Source organism: Fringilla coelebs (genome assembly GCF_963513975.1).
Source record: "Fringilla coelebs genome assembly, chromosome: 2".
NCBI classification, from domain to species: Eukaryota; Metazoa; Chordata; class Aves; order Passeriformes; family Fringillidae; genus Fringilla; species Fringilla coelebs.
Window position 1 is genome coordinate 24,172,679 of NC_140029.1, and position 19,784 is coordinate 24,192,462.

Genomic DNA, 19,784 nt, shown 5'->3' on the forward strand with positions numbered 1-19,784 from the left:
AAAACGAATCCTCCCTTGCTCTTTGGAGGCTGCAGATGCTTGACTGCATGTGGCAAGGCAGAGGGACTGTAGGGGAACAACCCCCCAATATCAGCCCCACATCAGTAAAATTTCTCTAAACTTTTGCATTGTTTCTTAAGGATAGAAGCAAAAAATTTCACCATCAATTCTGTGGAAGATGCGTGAAGAGACGTGTAAGTTTCAGAGAAGGGGTGAGAAAGACTATACCACCAAAAGTTTCAAGCTCAGTATGCTTTTCCTGTGGATCAGATCATATCCGTGAAATGAAAAATACCAAACGTGGTAAGGGGGACAAATAATAATAAAAATAATAATTTAAAATTCTACTTAAATTCAGGGTAACTACCTTTTTTTGTTCCAGTCATGTGACTAATATAGGAGAGAAATTTTCAGTGGATTAGCAGCACCACAATTTTTTTTGATACACCTTTCCATTGCTTAGGATTTATATATTAATTTCTGTGATTACCAATATTTCTTCTATATGTAGCTCTCTATTATTTTTCTTTTACTTTCAGCTTCTTGAAAATAATGTCCTGTTGATAATATTTGATCTCTGTAAAATGTGATTTAGTTCTTCAGTACTCCTCTCGAAATCTCCATGTATTTTAACACCATTTTCATGTAAAACTTTGATGTCAGTTATTTGTGTTGTAAAGCCAACCCTTGATATGTAAATCTTATTTGTGAACCATCTGTCCTTCATCTCTCAGGTATAGTTAAATCATAGATAATCTGAAAAAATCTAAGCTATCCTTACCTAGTTTATTAACAGAGAAGCTGCAATGTCATAGAGAGTCTTTGTGCTGCGTTTCAAAACTTCAGAATTGTCATAGTTAAATTGTCTTCCTTGATGGGTTATTATTCCTTTCAGATGTAGATCTAAACAGAAACTGAAAGGAATATAGTCTAGCTCCCACACTGATTTTCTCCTTGAATACTTCGTACTCTATAAAAATGAACACTGATGTTCTTTGTGGTGTTCCTACAGGGAAATAAGTACAATTGGGTCATCCAAGAGCAGTAGATGGACCATGACATTACCTATTCAAACAGTAGCCTGTGTGGATTTGCCAGCAAATCCTCTCTACACAACAAACCTACTGTTTGAGCGAGTTACACAAGAGATTTTGTCCTCAGGTTTTGTTTAAGAGTTTCCTTGTAATTATGTGTATGAATATTTATAAAAAGGCCCAGAGAGATACAGGAAATGTGCTGTAGAGATGGTCATTTTTAGAAAGGCATGTTATTAACTTAACATTGTAATCTGCAGGAATATGCCATGAATGACCTTGGTACATAGCCACACAGTGAGCGGCCAAAAGAGCTAAGCAGAAGTGTTGTGTTCCTTACCAGGGAGGAGCTGCCTCCTTCTTTGGCTAAGAGGGACATTAGGATGAAAATAAAACTGAAAACTCAGTGACACCAGACCAGTGAAAGATCAGAGTGCAGGCATCAAGGTCAGGGATTCTGGAAGACTCTAAGAGACATTTTGGAGAATGAAACTTGGACAAGAAAATTAACGTGTAAGGCAGTATCATGCAAAGTCAAAGACTTTGTCTCAGGCTAATGCGTGTCAAAACAGCATTTTCTTCATCTGACCGCTGTCAAATATCTGATCTCTCTCCCAGATTTTCACTGGAGAGAAAGAAAAAATTCAATCAGGATAGAAACTGCTGCTGCAGCTCCCCAGCTGTGGCACTGCTGTGCTGTCCAGCTCTGAGCTCATTTCAGTCAGGCACAGCTCCACCCCTCCTTATCCACCAAGGCTTTTTGCAGTCACTCAGTCTTGCCTATTCCTATGTTCCATCCTCCCACTGCCCTAGGAGGTGTCTGGCAGGGACAGGTGTCTGCTCCTCTGCTTTCAGCAAGATTCCCATCATTGTCAAGGACTGATAAGCTACCACCAGTCTGCAATTCACAGAGCTGCGCTGTGAGCCATGGGCCTGCAGAGCTCAGTTGCACCTCTCTGCCTGCCCTCCCTGTGCTGCTGCTCTGTGTTAGGAGTCCCTGTGTGTGGGCTGAGCCAGCACCTGAGGGCTGCTGTGTCTGACACTGCACTCCTGGGGCAGCCCTCCCAGATTGTGTCACAGGGGTGCCCAGTTGGAGCTGGACTGATGGATGTGCTTGTGAGAGCCCTACAGCTGACAGCAGCTGCTCACCCTTCCCTCTGGTTTCTCTAGCCTTGATGTGTTTGGAGCAGCTGGTGGGAGGGCAGAGCGAACAGCTGCCTTTCTCTGCCACTGTGACTGACTGAGGGCATACTCACCAGGAGGACTGGAAACACTGCACCTTGAGCAACCTCTCATTTTCTTGCCTTCAGTTCTCTGATAGTCATCCTCATTGCTGCCAGCATTCTCCTCTATCACCATTTCTTGGTATCCTGCTGATAAAAGAGGAAGAAAGAACTGTCGACTCTCCAGGACATGACCGTATGAAAAAAAGCCAGACGAGTACAATACAAACTGCCTCAAATCAGAGAATAGCTAAAACCCCAACACTGGTTGTTTAAAAGCTGGACTTTAAAAAGCCGTAACTGGGGAGGAAAGCATTTCTTTTTCCACTGTGCAGTGTGAGGAAAATCAAGAGAAAGAAAAAGGTCTATGAAGAAGGTGGTAGCTTCCAGCTGTTTATCACTGGCTTATTTGTTGGAGAAGAGTAGTAGGATCTCTGTGTTTAATAGCTGAGACAATCTGGGTGCACCTTGCTCCTTTCATGCATCTGTTTCAGGGAAAGCATTTTTGAACTCCTTGGTCTTTTCCCAGTCATTGTTATTGTTTGTATCATGTCAGAGAGCATCTTGGGCAGCTGCAGGACTCTCAGCTCACAGGTGGAGGATCACTGGGGAACCAGGGGCTGCAGCTCCTCTGAGGAACAATGTCAGGTAGCCATAGTGGCTTGTAGTGGTGTGCTTGCCTATGCTGGCAACGTAGGGGCTCTCAACAGAGACCTTTTACCTCCTGTATTAAAGTCATAATCATGCTGACTAACGTGAAGTTCTTTGACATTGGCTAACTACCATGAGCTTGCTTTTAGTTCCAGATAATTGTAAACAGAAGTACAACATGCAAAATAGATTTTAGTTTCAAATATTTATACCAAAAAAAAGAGGAAACAACGAGCAATAAAAAATTAACTATCAGTTATTTTCTCAAAAAAGTTGAAATCTGAAAACCCTCCTTCCTTCTATCCGGTTCATTTGCTGCAGATTTCCTGAGCTGCACTGTTAAAGGCACTACTTTTTTTGCTTAATGTCTCAGATTGCATTCATGAAATTGCACCAGCTTTTAGGGGGGTTTTGTTTTGTTTTTGGTGGGTTTTTTTGTTTGGTTGGTTGATTTTTTTTGTCTCTGCAGGGATCGCAGTTAGATTTATAATTCTTTGAGGTATATTAATGTCACTTATGCAGGTTGTAGTTCCTCAACCCTCCTGTGAGATATGCTGTCCCTTTGGCACATCAGGAGCTGTCTTTCATATGTCCATCAGCAGAACCCTAATGCAGTAAAGAAAGTATTCACACCTGCATTGTCAACCGCAGACTCACTGTGAAATAATCTGTGTCTACTGAATCATATTTTTCTATCATCCTTTATATGGATGATATTATCTCCTTAGTTAGTCTCTTAAAGACCCTGTTAACTCTTTAGCTATGCCAGTTTTGAAGTATTCTAAATGTGGCTGTGCATTTTAGATTGAACCTCAAAAAATTGTCTATAACTCGCCTTTTGTATTTTGTATAGTATTCAAGTCAAAAGGAGAAAAAAGTCAGAAACACACAATAAAAAGTGTTAATATCACAAAGCATTTGATCTTTCCATCTTATTGTTGGTGTGCATGTGTGCTAAGCCTTTATAGCTGTTTTCATATGTTCAAAGTCCATTTTTGAAATTTGCTTCTGATGATTTGAATGCATTCTAATTCAAAACTGTCCTTGGCAAATACTCTGAATGGGTGTTACATTCAGACACTATAATTATGTTGAGCAAATGTTGATATTTTTTAGCAGATGTAATTATTTTCTCCTTAAGACATACAGAACCTAACTCAATAAAGCTATGCAAATTAAATGTTTAATTTACATAGATGGAATATCCATAAGGATTGATAGTAAAAGGTGCTGATCCTCTCTTGACTTTGGCCAAGGCAATAAAAGGTTGAACCTAGATTTGGTGAAAAAAAATCCCACTGATTTCTCTTGTCAAATCAGCATTACCTACTGCTATGTTGTCCTCAAATATGACAGAAATATGTTGGTAATGATAAGGAAAAGGGGTTTTGAAATGACAAAGACACTGAGAAATGGATAAATGCATGGTCTCCAGTTAACACTGACTGTAACAGGAGCATTTGGGAGATGTTAAGCAAATTAGTCTTGGTGTGCTATGCATAATTGCTAATTATTTTTTCCAAGATAGCTCATTTATGTCATTTTCCAATAATCTTAGGTCATTCGCTTTTAAGTGTTTCACTTTGCGTTCTTTCAAGGCAGTGACAGAACCCCTGCTGGTTTTGAGGTTAAAGTCTAAGAATCAAAGTATGGTTTCTAGTCAACACCAACTTGTGTGGCTTTCTCTCATAAGAATTTACAGCCTAGAAATAGCAATCCATGGAGATTTCAGCATAAGATATTTTGGCTAACGGGTGAAGGAAATGATTTCTTGTGCAGTTTTGCCCTCTGCCAGGATGGCAAGGTGCTGAATGCTTCTTTTCTTTCTGAAGGAAAACTCTGCTATAAATTAAAGCAAAAAACCCAATCAAACAAAAAAGCCTTATAAATTGGTTGGGATGACATGATTTACCCTGCTGGATAATTCTTTTTTATAGATGTGTTTTACCCTATTATACTTGTACATTTCTTTTTCTCACCTTCTCATGTGTCTTTTGCTGTTTGAAATTAAAGGTAATTACTACTGTATTTTCAAGAAAACAAAATTAAAATAACTACTTTTGTAATACAGTGTTTGATTAAAAGATTAAGTTAATTTGAGAGCAATGAAATAAATCTTCTGCTTGTTATAAACAGCCAGCCATTGGAGAAAAAAGTGAATGTACTCTAAGAATAAGTTCCACAGGTTTTCAGATCATGGGGAATTAAATATATAAAGAGTATATTATTATAAAATAGGAAAACAGCGTTTCAGCTATCTGAGTTTTAACAAAATTCAGCCCAAAATATGCTGATGGTTATTGATGCTCTAGGGGTATGTGCAGTAACTGTACAAAGGTGCCTTACTCTTTACTGGGTCATGTGTAAACCAGCTGTTTGCTGACTTGATGGCTTTTGCCTTTATTATTCATGCTTGCACAAAACACAGAGATCTGAACTGAGTATTTAATTTTTTTCTGTTTGAAGGAACTGATTATCAAGCATCTTGTGTTTATTGATTAATCCTCAGTGCTCTTCACATCATTCTTAGTCTGTTTGGGGAATCCTACCTTTTATTGTTCTTGATCACTGGCATCTCAGCTGTGACCTGCCCACTGCTCACAGGGAAATTCTTTTCCACTTTCTGTCTGCCTTTGTTTGCCACTTGCCTCACTGAATGCCCTTTTCTGGACCTCAGATAATGTAATTAAAATTATATAGATTTACTTCTTTCTCACTGTTGCTTGGACATCTCTATAAATCTGTGCCTTTAGTAGTCATCTTACCATACCTCCGTTTCCTTGCTTCTTCATATATTTTTCTTATTCCCCCTTTCTTTCCAAAGCAACTGCCTAGTTCTTGTTAGCTTCTTATTCATTCTTTGCTAGTTTGAGAATGAGATGTTGCTCTATTATGTTCAAGCAGAATGCAGTAGGTTCTTCATCTCTCACTTGTGCAGAATGCAGTAAATCCTGCATACCTCTCTTGAGCTTGTGGACTTGTCCATATCATTTTCAAGCAATATCATGTTATCTTGTGTCATGTCAAAAGTTCTTACCATCTTACCCTTTGATTTCATTATTGTTCTTATCAAGCTGGACTCTCAGCTGGTCTTTGTGGTCAGGATGATGAATTCTTTACATGTTGACACAGACAAAGAAAAAAAGAAGAAATAAGTAAATATGTGTATTAGAAACTGAAGAAGGTGCAGAAGCAGAGACCACCCCAGCTGCATGTTGCTACACTGTGCGCATACAGCAGCACAGTCAATTTAATAAAAGTTATGTGTTCTTTTCCATACCTTGCACCTCTTCTTTCCCATTTTCTCTGTGCTACATATGAAAAAACTTTGAGACAAATATGCATTAACAACCTGTGCTGAGTTACATTGAGGATGAAGTGCAGAAAGGCTAGGGAAAAGAAGTGGTATTGTATTTAGTGAGATAAAGTGTACAGTAGAAAAAAATCAGAAAATAAAATCAGCCGTGGGTAGCTTTTCTTGCCTAAGTTTAGTCGTTGCTTTTCAGATATTTTTAATATAATTTAATAATATTGCATTTTGTTTAACTGTCTATATTAAAACCAGTATGTACATCATAATTTTCAGCACAATAATTGTCAGTTGTTCAATGTTCATGTTGTATCTACAGAACTCCCTTTAGTATCTTGTAATTTCAGTTTAAACTTAAATGCATTCTGGTCTTGGTCTGCAGCACGTGGTACAGCATATGGTACATGTGGTTTTGTTCTGGAAGGTTTTTTGAATGGCATGGTTGACAAATTTAAAATACTGTTATTTCACCATCCCTTACAAATCTTCAACATCAATTCTTTTTTTTTTTCCCCTTTAGGATACCAAGTATTTAGAGTAATTTCTAAAATTTTTGAAATTGCCTAACTGTCCTCTGTGCTGTTCTACAATCCAAGAAGAGTCTTATTCTATCACTTCTTTGGCTTTTGCAGCTGTCCAAGTTAATTTTTTTCCTAAATTAAGAATACCTTCTAGCTCAAGGACTCCTTCTGCAGTCCTTTCAGTTTTCCCTAATTATATTTCAAGAATCATGCTGTAGTAACATTTCCTCTGATAAAGGATACACAATTCCTCTGGTCTACTCTTGACTTTTTATTCGTCTAATAGTATTGTAATTATTTGTCTCCTGGTTTTAAAATTATCAAATCAATTAGAAAACAAAAAAAATAGGGATACAATACAGGGTCATCACATTTCCTAATTATCAAGAGGCTAGCAGGACATTTTTCATGTTGAATTGAATTAGTCTTTTTGCCTATTTCTTTCCCAAATATTCTAAACTTTAAAAAAAATTAATATATAGACCATATAATAAATTTTTATGTGGAAAGTCATGGATTTTTTTTCATTTTTTTCTTATGTCTGGGCATTGTGATGGCTGTCATGTTTTTCTGCTTATCATTTTAACATGTCTTGGTGGTGTCTTTTCACTCTCGTAAGAGGCTTTGCATAGAAAATGTCAGCAGCTTCTCTCTGTAGCAGTCTTTCATCAAATCTATGAACAAATCTAATTTAAAAAAGCATATTCACACATTGTAATGAAGAAGTTAATTATTGAGTCAGTACTGGTGCCAAACATAAGCCTAATGATATATGAGACTATTGGGATTTCTTCTTGTATTTGGTCTTGTTATTACCTCTGTTCTAGGCTCTCCCACAACAAGTGAGAGCTTCTTCATCCCATCCAGTTAAGGGGCTGCTAGACAGACCTACTCACAGCCTGAAAAATTGTCATTTTGGGTGTGGCAGGAAGAGAGTAATACTTTCAAATGGCTTCTACTGGCAATTTTGCAAACTTCATCAGTAGTGGGTAATAACATCCTGTGATTCTAATCTCCTGTTTTCAATAAGTTAAAGAATAGTTACAGATTAGTCCACCCATGTACATTCAGTTACAACAGTACATAGAGAAGAAGAAAAAGGATTTTTTTTTTCCACTTTTCTCAATCTCTGGGTAGAAGAATGGGAGGAAGATTGCCAACTTCCTGAAAAATTGATGCATTTACAGTGAAATGGAAAATCAAGGGTGCAAAAGTTGGAGGAAGGGAAGAGGGAAGAGAAACAAAAAGTCATCTGATCATCTAGAGGTCAACCGTGCTGAGTGATTGATTGAGTGATTAGATTTGATTTGTTGCTGCAATCTCTGTAGCAAACCTCACATCCATCTGACATGCAAGTTCATAGAAAAATTTATTTGGAGAAACTGCTGTGTTTTGTTCTGCTGTGACTCATGTAGAGAGAATTAGTACAGAGTTCTTCTTGCTAAGTATCTACATCTGCTAGGACTCATCCCAGCTTCCTGATAAAGCATAGAGCTACCAGATGTTATCTGAAGTGGCTTGTTGGCAGCTGGATAGAATGGCCAAGGTTTGATTGCTAAGCAGTATCACTTGTCAAAACATATGAGCCATGTCAATGTTACTCTGCATTCCACTTTTTTTGTCTGCAGTCTTAAACCCATAAGTAGTGCAATGAAGTTGTAACATCTGAAGGAATATAACAAGCTTTGCTGCACTGAGCAAAAATGGCATAAATGGGGAGCATCTGTCATGTATTTAAAACCAGTAGTCACGGTGCTTTTCTCATTATTCAAATTGCTTTTGGATAGTTCTGTGTACCTCTATCAAATCTTTCAGTTATATGTGAATTGAAAAATACTAAGATGATAAAATTATTAAATGTTCAATTGTTTGTGACACCTGGAAACACTGGAAGAGTAACAAGATATTTACATGACATGAGTACAATGCAGTCGTCAGTTCTTGACAGCAAAACCTTATTTTAAGTGTTCTTGTTTGCTCGGGTGTTTTAGGAAGCGCTTCCTAGGTGCATTTCTAAGTCAAGGTCTGAGCCTTGGAAATTGAGATCTGAAAGCAGTGTCTACTCTGAGATGGTGATCCCTAGATGGGTGTTTATCCAAAGAAATAAAACTATCCTAGTGATGGTTGACCTGTTCCAAGAATCTCTTTAAATAACTCAGTAATTTCATAGACAGCTGAATTTCTACAAAGAACAAAATTGGCTGTTTTCTCTCTATAGGGAGAGGGGGCAAGGTATTTTTCTAGAAGAGCTAAATAGATCTTGTTTTCTGACCTTGACTCTGTTTTATCTATATTTTTGCTGAGCTGGAGAAAATCAAATACATTAAGTCTTTTATCACCAGATTTAGTACTAGCTCAGTCTTTGTCCCCAGCTCAAGAACGTTTTTGCCTTCTTGTAGACTTAAACACTGGTGTAGTCTTTAAAGGATCACTGGAGCTGTGATTAAAAACCTGCCAATGTTACCTTTACTTTGGAGAAAGTAGGTTTACAATGCTCTCATAGCCTGTCTATGCATAATTCCATAGTTTATATGGTCAGATTGTAAGTGTTGTTTATATATTTTTTTTTCTCTTTTGAATTTTTGATGGAATTCAGTCAAGAGATAATACCTAACATGGCTAATCTCCCTTTCTTGTGAATAAACAAATTTTAGGATTTCTTTTGTGAAATCACTTACAATGAAGTATTCCCTCTCTTGGACTCATTCCAAAAAACTTTCTTTTTTTTTTTTTTTTCTTACACTTGAAATCTTTGTTTATGTCATGGACAACCCATGACCATTGTGGTTTCTTCTCTGCTCTTCCTCTTCTCTCCAACCTAGCAAAAGAGTGCGTTGGAAATAATGTCTTTCCAGCAGGATGAAACAGATTTTGGCTTCTTAATATTCCTATTGTGGCTTCCTTTAACCTCAAGTTTAGCTGCCCCTTCTCCTGAAGGTTCATCCTGTCTCTCTGCATTTGCAGTCATCTATTGTTCTTAATTCTCTTTGATGCTGCCCTTCAATATGTCAGAACTTCCTGCAGATAGCAATATATGTTGCTTTCCATGTTTTCCTTCCATTTATGCTTTCACTTCTTTTTCAAAACCCATTAATGATAATTACCCACATAATAAAACTAGATATGTTACAAAATTTAAAAAAAAAAAAAAAAGAAACATTATATTCCAAAATAAAAAAACATGTTGAGGTTGCCAGGTGCCACCTCTTGAAGAGTTTGTGCCTTTTTTCCATTCATCTGGGCACTGTTATTCATACTTTACTTGAGTAACTGGCCATATATTTTTGGCATACAGACTCCTGGAGAATGGGAAAGTGCACAGTGCTGCAGGTGGGTACATGCTGCTCATGGATTTGATTAGTCCAACAGTCCAGCTGGAGGGCATAGACCCAAGCTACGGTGTAGCAGTGCAACCCTCCTTTGTCAAACAGTCCCACATTCTTCTCCAATGACATGGACCAGCACACGTTAGGAGAGAAGAAATGGAGCATATAGAGAACAGCTCTGCTCCCAGTTTGTCTGATGCAAATACCAACTCAACAGCTCGCTGCATTCAAGAGTCTGTCCTGTACCTAAATGCTCTTTGCAAAGGACATAGAATCATAGAACATTTTGGAAGGAGAGGGACCTTTAAATTAATTTAATCCAACCCTCATCTGCAATGAGCACCCCTCATCTAATCCAACCCTCATCTTCAACTCAGTCAGGCTGCTCAGAGCCCTGTCCATCCTGACCTTTAATGTTTCCAGGGTTGGGGGTCTCATAAGGGCAGAGGAGAGGGGCAGGATCACCTCCCTTGACCTGCCATACTACTTTTGAAGCAGCCCAGTGTAGCATCCCATGAACTCTTTTCCCTTGGTCAATCCCCAAGCCCTCAGCCCTGGAAACAACAGTAACTACTTGCCATAGAGTTAGCACTCCCAGGGGGAAAACCAGAGTCCCCCATGGACTTGTGTCACAATTTCCTCTGGTTTCTCCCTCCCCTGTCACTGGCTGGGCATCCCTGGTGGGCGCCCGCCCTCCCGTGGTGGCCTGGCCCCTCTGCCCAGCCCTCAGCCCTGCTCCCCACCCCTTCCCCTTCTTGAGGTGCCTGCTCTACGTGGTTCCCCTCTTTCTAGCCTTCAGCCACTGTGTTACTTTGCTGGAATAAAACCTTGCAAAAGAGCCTTTCTTGCCTCTATGGCTGAGCCAGTTTCGGTGAGTGTTGAGTGGAGGTTTGACTGCATTGCCTGAATGTTCACTCAGCTTGCTTTTTGACAGGAGAGGCTTGCTGGGGACAAGAGATAGGCAGCAGCACCTACCATTCTAACACCCACACTTTTAGTCCAGGACCCAGTTGGCTTTCTGGGCTGCAAGCACACATTGCTGGCTCATGTCCAGCTTTTCATGAGTAACTCCCAGTCCTTCTCTGCAAGGCTGCTCCCAGTCCCTTCATCCCTCAGTCTATATTGATACTGAGGGCTGCCCTGACCCAGGTGCAGGATCTTGCACTCAGTGTTATTGAATTCTCCCCCTCATTCCTTGCAGGATGGAGGATGTAGTCTTGCCTGTCCCATAAATTCTACCAAGTTCCACCATCCTAAATTTTTACTATGGCAATTCAATGCATAATCACATATATTACAATCTAAAATGAGACAGATCTAAATACTTTTTCTTCACATTCTGTTCAAGCCAAAATCAGGTATTTTTTCTTCCTTTCATGTCTGTCTGCTAAAAAGCATCATTTGTCCGTTTCTCTCACTCACCATTGTTTACCAGGGTGCTCCTGGTTTTAACCAGAGTGGGATGGTGAAGCGTGATGTTATTAGACACGGCAGCCTGTTTGCCTGACAGTGCCACCAGAGATGAACCTGTCAGGAATGTCTCCACCAAAAAGTATTGCTCAAAGGCCTTTTTGTCAGATTACTTGACACTTGCTCATGAACTATGACTAACATTGCCTCTTAAAACACTCTGTATGTTTATTTTATAAGCCATATGGGCCAAACTGGCCTAGTGATGTATAGGTGTGAAAGACAGTCTGGATAGATTTAATTACTTTGGACTTCTGAGCTTTACAGCAAAAAAAAGTTTCCATGGTAATGTAATTACTATTTTATATAATTTATCCCTATGTCCCACTGGTTATTTCTTGATTCTTTTTTTCTTCTAGAAAACTATGTTTTCAGGAAGAAAACCAAAACACCTAAATAATTAGTTCTGTAGAAGAATTGCTGTGCATATTTAACTTTAAACCAGATGTGAAATATGTGGCTATTAGGAGCTGAGAGATTTCACCTAAGGGTTTTGCTAATGGATCACTGGAAGCCTGTGAATATATATCTTTCTGCTCTTGTGGGAACTTTGCAGAATAGTTAATAGAATCTGAATTAGTGATCCTCACTAATTAGTTAGACCCTTTTTTCCTTTGTAGTCCTTTTAACACTTTGTAGCTGTTAAAATGTTATGTTGACAAAATAGTAGGTGAGAACCCTTTCAGATGAATAAAAGATTTAAATATGGTTGGGCTATCAGTTTTCCTTTATAAGAGCTCTCACTCAGTGAAGTGTTGGCTGTGGCAAGCATGATGCATGGTAAGCAAATGGATGTCTTCACTGAGTGCAATTTTCTTAAATTATTTTTTGATACTATAAAAATATTTTACTGCCATTCAGCTGTAGCTTTCTCATGGAAGTAGTAGCCAAATTCATGGATAACTGTTCCTGGCAAAGTAATGCAGAAATTGTTCTCAGAGGATGCTGCAGCCTGGGTGTTTAAAATACAATGCAGGTCTGCCTTTTGTGTGCCCTTAATCTGAAACCGGGTAATGCGTCAGTGTACATTGACTTCTTCTTCTACAGTGTGATAAATAATTGTATGGAGTTGTTCCTAGTGATGCATTTTCTAAGGCTTTTTCTCTCACAATCAGTGATTTAAATTTCATTAGATAACATGCGCATAATCATGATACAAACCATGCAGAGCTTGCAGTTTTTGTCTCCTGACATAAATATTCCATCTGTGAAAAAGATGCATTGCAATACAAAGAAATGCTAGAACAGGAACATACCAAGAAATGTACACACAAGCATGTTTTTAGCTCAATGTAAATTAATCCATGCATAAACCATGAGACTCTGAAGATGGCTGTAAGCTTTATCCCGATTTTTTACCTTATAATATACTGAAAAATGATCTGCGATGCTAAAAGATGGTTATTCTTGGAAACCTATATCAATTTCCTATTCACACAGCAACTGGTGGCAACTAAAAATAATCCTGGTTTAGTACTAGCTAAAAATCTGGTCGCATTTGGCACACGAGCAACATGCACAAATAAAATTTAAGATCCCCTGTTCTGCTATTTCATTCGAGCCCACTCATCAAGCTTAGTTTGCTGCCATTTGAAAGCTATTGAAAAGCCATTAACTGGCAGGACTGTGAAAGCCGCAGTGCAGCAGCACACCTCAGTGCTGGAAGAATGTGGCTGCAAGTGCACACCAATTAAATCTTTCTATTCCTGGGGATGTGGGATTAGGAGCGCTGTCAATCAATTGTGCTACAATAGCACGTGCAGTAGTCATGGTTCAAGACGCACAGAGGTTTATCGTAACTCCAGCAGCCGGGTGAGGGTGACTTGGAAGCCTCTGCAAGATCCTGGAACAGAAACTACGCTAAATAATGTATTCTGAGGTGTACTGGATACCTGAGGAAGGGCTTTAAATAATGCATTTTCTGGGCATGACAGTTGTAGCAGAAGAGAATGCTGAAACCTGTAGTGAGACTACAGCCTGAGATGAAAGAATGTCTCATTACCATTTTATCAAATGCTGTAAGTAACAAAATGGTTATTTTGCTTTTAAAACTGTCTTTATTTTCTGAGGTGTGTCTTTTCATTACATATGCAAAAAGTCGAATGCAGATGCTGCATGATGTCAACATAGTACTGGGGAAGGGGAGTTGTTACTTTGCATGTGAATATACAGGCAGAGCCCAGTGTTTCTTTCTCTCCTCTGTTCAGAGATAACTTCATTGTGTGTGTAATAATGCTCTCATTCTGAACTTCACAATGATCGGCTTTTAAAACTTTTGTTTAAATTAATCACCGAAGAATGTAATGTCCGAAAAGAAGAAACGTCATTGACAGCATTATGTTAAGGACGCCTTTAAGGACAACCTTGGAACATGGCTCTCACACTTTGCAAGGATATACAAATGAGAATAGCTTTATAATTACAAACCCAACTCATCATATCCTGTAGATCAAATGCTTGTATCCCCTCCTTGTCAGAATATTTAGCTATTTGGTGTGACAGACTTAAAAAAATGACAATGAACTTTTAACCTTGAATCATGCAATCTTGCCTCCTTAAAGACATCCTGCAATTGGGATCTATGCTAAATTTTTTTGATTCATTGCAGAGGAAATTCCTAACAGCTTTTTTTTTTTTTTTCCCAAGGTTGCTTGTCTTCCTAGCTGCAGATTTTTCAGTCTTATAGGATTTGCCTTTGAAAGCATCCAGGGTCTGAGTGGAAATTGCTGGGTTTACACCAGAGAAATGAATTATTCTTTAAATACTTGTTTTGGACAGCCAGCAATAGTTCAATAGCCATAGATATTTTTTTACCGAAGGACTTGGAAAACTTCAGACTTTAGTGATAATGGCACAGTTTTTACATGTCAAATAGCAGACTGCTGTAAAAGGTTTTCCTCTCTAGATCATGATCTTTGGTGACTTAAGTGTACCAAGACACTTTGAAACTATTTTTAAAGCACTGTGTCATAGTTAATAAACAAGAAATGTGGTTCTTTGCTGTCTTAATATGAAATTAGGGGCCCTGGAAGCATTTTAGTAATTCAAGTAAAAATTATTTATATGGGTTTCCTCTTGTCTGCATTCAATGGGACTGGTGTATGGACTGCTTTTTATACTAGTGGGAGTTACAATTCTCTGTTCATGCAGAGAAGCAGAGATTAGTTTGACTGCACAGTTTTAGAGGTGCATTCTAGGAATAAATCTTTGAGCTTGCATGGAGATTTGATAAATGCAAATGAGGAATTTGCAATGTAACTATATTTAAGATGTCAAAAAAGTATTGTTTGGTTTTTATTCACTTTAAAATTACTCTTACAGTGAAATTGTAGCAAATCTAGATAGGCATGTGAAAGTCAATAGCATATTAAATAAGCAACTCTGCAGTGAGACTATAGGAAAGACATGGGGATGACCCTGAGGTTCCTCTGTTAAAAGGAAGCAAATGATGACTAATTGGGATGTTCATTGCATTGATTGCAGAGATGAAGGACTAAAACACAGCAGAGGAAAAGGTGAATGTACAGCATCAATTTTGTCAATAATATTTGTTTCCTGTTTTTCAGATTTGGAATTTTGATTAGTGAATTCCCAGTAAATTGGGGTGGTTTACCGCACAGCTCTTTTCTTTCCAAATAGTGTCCTTTAGGAGACAACGGATGCTGGCTGGAGCCTGACAGGAGTTTTTTTCACTGCCCATGCTTCTCAGAATTGGCAGAAGTGCTTCCATTTCCACCTGTAATTAGTGAAGGAGAAGCACTTCCTCTGCGATGCTCCCCTGAGCGTTATTATCTGACTTCCCGTGCCAATATGTTGCAGATATTCGTGTTTGGCAGACAGCTGGGACCAAAGATGGGCCAGGGCTGTGTGTGCAGTTGCAGCACCAGCAGTGCTCTGAGATGTGCTGAGAACAGCTGAATCTCACAGTGCTTGGAACGTGACTCTTCACACCCCACTTTACTTTTAACTCATTTCACCAATGATTTCTGTGTCAGAAAGAAAAGACACTGATCCAGAGGAAGCACTGTGGCAGAGCACTGGCTCTTGGACTACTTTGGGTAGAGAGGAAATATCTAAAAGGCACAAATTAATGACACTTAAAAGCTGATGGTTTATGAATTACAGTGCTATGTACCTGGATTTTGCATATGTTTGCATCTTGGATTTTTTTAATCTTTGCAGAAGTTGGGTGTGGGAATCTGAGCTGAGAAGGGCTGTAGCTATTCTCTGGTGATGTTAATACAATTTTAATAATATTCTTTCATTTTTTCATGGCATTGCTCCCATTAGAAGGCTGTGAAAATCAGATATACTTCACCATATAAGTCACTATCTAGTCACAAGCATTTTCTGTCTGAAAAGCTCCAGCTTTGAAAGCTCTTCAGTCCACCACAGACTCATAAAATCATTAGCGTTGGAAAAGACCTCTAAGATCATGGATCCTGCCATTATACCAGCGCTGCCATGTCCACTACTAAACCACAGCCCCAAGCACCATATCTACACGTTTTTTTGTACAGTTCCAGGGATTGTAATTTAACCAATTCCCTGGGCAGACTGTTCCAGTGCTGGCCACACTTTCAGTGAAGTTATTTTTCCTAATATCCAATCTAAACCTCCTCTGGCACAACTTGAGGCCATTTCTTCTTGTCTTATCTCTTGTTACCTGGGAGAGGAGACTCATTTAAGACAACTGCAGAGAGTGATAACGTGTCCCCTGAGCATCCTTTTCTCCAAGTTAGACACCCCCAGCTCCCTCAGGTGATCCCTGTAACATTTGTGCTCCTGACCCTTCTCCAGCTCTGTTGCCATTCTCTGGATACTCCCTCCTGCTCTGAGCAGGGGTAGCTGAGTGGTCAAACCAGATGTTCTGGGGCCATGCCCAGTGAGGTCTTTCATTCCAGCAGTACTCTGGGACTGTGCCTGCTGCAGCCATCCTGTTGTCTTTAGCTGGCACCTGCAGCACTTAACACTAAGCCAAATGTGTGTCTGCCTGCTGGAGCAGCTCATGTTGTCACTACTCGTGCCCATCTCCTTTTTGCAGCCAAGTATTGCTGCTGCTCAGAGCTGTCCCTGTCTGTGCTGGTAGCTTATCCTTGGCAATCTGTGAGTGTGAATATTTAGAAAAGAGAACAGTGGTATGTAGGAGAGTATCACATGTTATCTGCCAGCTGCAGGGTACCATTTTATCTTGATTATTTGTGTGACAGATTTTACAAATGAATGCAATTTTGCAAATTAGGCAGCACCTTGCTGCTGTCTTCTGTCCCTTTTATATCTAGTTATGATATAAATATCATCATTTACATGTTATGGCAGTGGTTTTCTACCTTTGCTCTGGACTTCCTCTGAGGGAACTGAGAAAAACAGTACTTTGGCAAGAAGGCTTAAGTTTGGTACTCCAGAGTCTGATTTCCACTGCAAATGCTGTGGAGGTGCATAAGTGAAAACAGAATAAAAACCTTGCTAGAAGGAGTTACAGTCATGCCTGGTGGAAGTCCAAGCCAAGTTAATTTATCCAAATATTAGGATCATAAAATCTGAACATCAGTTTCTGCTTCTTTCTGGTTTATCTGTTTCCAATTCCTTTAAATCCTTTGTATGAATTAAAACCCACTGAAGTGTGCTATGTGACAGGATCTGGGATCTACAGTGATCTGGGATGGAAATACTAATTAGATATTTATTGATAAATTTAATTCAGGATTTGAAACAAGATAGAAGATAAACATAATAATTTTCTTCAATATCTATCTCTTATTGCCTTCAGGACCAATTACATGGCAAGGATTGTCCATGAAGAGGTAGCTCCACAGGAACCTCATGGAGATTGGACAGGGTGGGAGAAAGATGTGATATGATACATTAGTTTCAGTTTTCAGAGGATGGAGACTTGAACTTGATTCTCCCATGGATGAAGAAGTAATACTGGGGGTGAAACACGTGATACCTTCATATCAGCTTTCTTACTGTGAGACAGCCTGTGAAACTTTGATCTGTGCCTCAGTAGAGTGAGTTACTGTTTAGACCAAACAAGAGGAGAGGAGCCTGAAATGAAAAATTGGAGACCTATAGTTATTCTGTGACACAGGAACCCTTTACCTCTGTGGCAGTATGTGCAGGATGTGTGATGACCCAAGTAATAGTGACACATAGGTGTTCTGTCACACTGGATGGTTGGTGACATAAGAGAACTACCAAATTTTTTGATTTTCTCCTTTCCATGAGCAGGATTTCTTCTATTGCAGGGTTAGGCAGGCGGTGGTAATAATTTATTTATTGTATATTCTGGTGTCACAAGGAATTCTCACATCTTCTTGGGCATGTCTTCTGTCTCCAATGAGGAGCTCGAGGGACAAAATAGTAAAAATATTCAGGTGATGGAAATGAGAGCTGTAAACAGAAGTAGGATGTCTGTGACAGTCCTTATTCAACTCCTATCCCATTTATCTAGACTGATAGTTCATGATAGTGTCTGCTAACTCTGGTGTCATGGTTTATTTCTGCAATAACAGAGCTAAGTACACCATGGCTGCAGGGAAAAATTCCTTTTCCTTGTGCATGCTTATAACACTGTGACCTCTGGCATGAGGTTAAGATTGTCACTGAAATGAGATGCTTAGCATGGCTGAGTGATCCTGCCTGCTGGAAATGAAACTGGGAGGCAGTCAGGAGTCATCTGCCCTGGAAATCCTGAAAGAGCCAAGGAGTGGCTCTGTGAAATGATCCACTGCTTGGGAGTTTTAAGGTCCTGTGAAGGCATATAAAGCAAGTCTGGGGGAGTAAAGAGATTTTGATGGAAGGTATTTATTTGAGAAGCTTATACTGTAAAAATGTATAGGAGACTACTAATGCAATAAATGATATTTTGTATTCCATTTTGACACAGAATGTGTCTGATGTATCAACGGTATGCAGTGCAAACAGTTTTTAAAAAGTTATATAATTCAGGTGTCATGAAAGATATCTAAAAACCTAGGTTTTAAACTATTCAGTTGAGAACAAATGGGTTTTGTCTTGCTAATCTTAATACAAATAGATCCACAGTTACAATATTTTTTGCTTCTATTACGCTTTTCAGGTCCATGTCTCTCACTGTCATCACAGGGTAAGTGTAGGCCAACAGGAAAATAGGATATTATTTACCACCTATGAATGCCAGTATGTCTTCACCAGTTAGATGTGTTTCTCTATTTTTATTCTCCAGTTCCTGAGTTCATGTGACAATCACAGAAATGCAACATAATTTTTTTTTAGTTTTAACTAATTTTTTACCTAATCTACATATTAATAATTTTGAAATTCATTATACTGGTTGCAAGGAAAGAGATAAAAAATAAATATTTCTATGAGTATGTAGACACAGGAAGTTATAAAAATGTATTTTGAACCGTCAATAAGCCAATTAGCTTGGGATAGTAATCTAATAATTTGCTAAGTGTTTCCAGTAAATAAAACTTACACTAACAACTTTCCTAACAACATAGAATAGCAATTAATAATTTTATTAAGATACATTTTTATATTTAATTTATATTAAATTTGGAAAATTACACTTTGAATTAATAGCAAAAGGAGCAGTATTAACTTGGACAACTGAAGACTATAACATTTCCAACTTTGCATTCAACTAAGAATAGGTTCTATTTATCGTAGTTTAGTGGAAATCGCAGCCATCCACCAATTTGTTTGCTACTCTAAAAAATCTGTCACTAAAGAGAAGAATCAGCACTTTCTGTGGAAAACTTTACAGAGGGCTTATAAGAAATTCCTTATAATTTTGGTATTTGGAGAGCTTTTTTCTTCTAGTTATTCTGCAAACAGCAAAGAAATCTATCCACGCTAAAAATGAGATGAAAGAAGATTATAAAGGTCAAAGTACCATATTTTCTCACCATATTGGCACAGCATGTGTGAAGCTTCAGATTCCAATATTACATTTTTTGAGAAGATTGCTGCAGGAACAGAGGAGAAAAAAACCCCACACCAACAATACAACCCTCCCAACCTCTTTATTTCCATTTATGAAATGGTAGCAATGGAGCCACTTTTCAGTCCTGTTGTAGCTTCTTGCTCCAAATAATCACATTTATTTATTTTTCGTGTTTCGTACAAATTAATATACTGCATAATGCTGAATTTTGCACAGTTTCTAAGTTATAAACCAAACAGAAAATATTTTTAGATAATTCAATTAACACCCGAATCAAAATTGCAAAAGTATAAACATGATTATTTTAAAGCAAGTG

General features: G+C 38.5%; 1 protein-coding gene across 1 annotated transcript in view; it reads left to right on the top strand.

Moving 5' to 3' along the window:
* Positions 1-13,525: 13,525 nt before the first annotated feature.
* The window catches only part of MYO16 (myosin XVI), a gene marked incomplete at both ends in the record, with an annotated part of 272,441 nt that continues 266,182 nt past the window's right edge, over positions 13,526-19,784 (top strand). Inside the window, 1 exon segment of the mRNA XM_084226992.1 lies at positions 13,526-13,553. Coding sequence (XP_084083118.1) covers positions 13,526-13,553 — 28 coding nt within the window.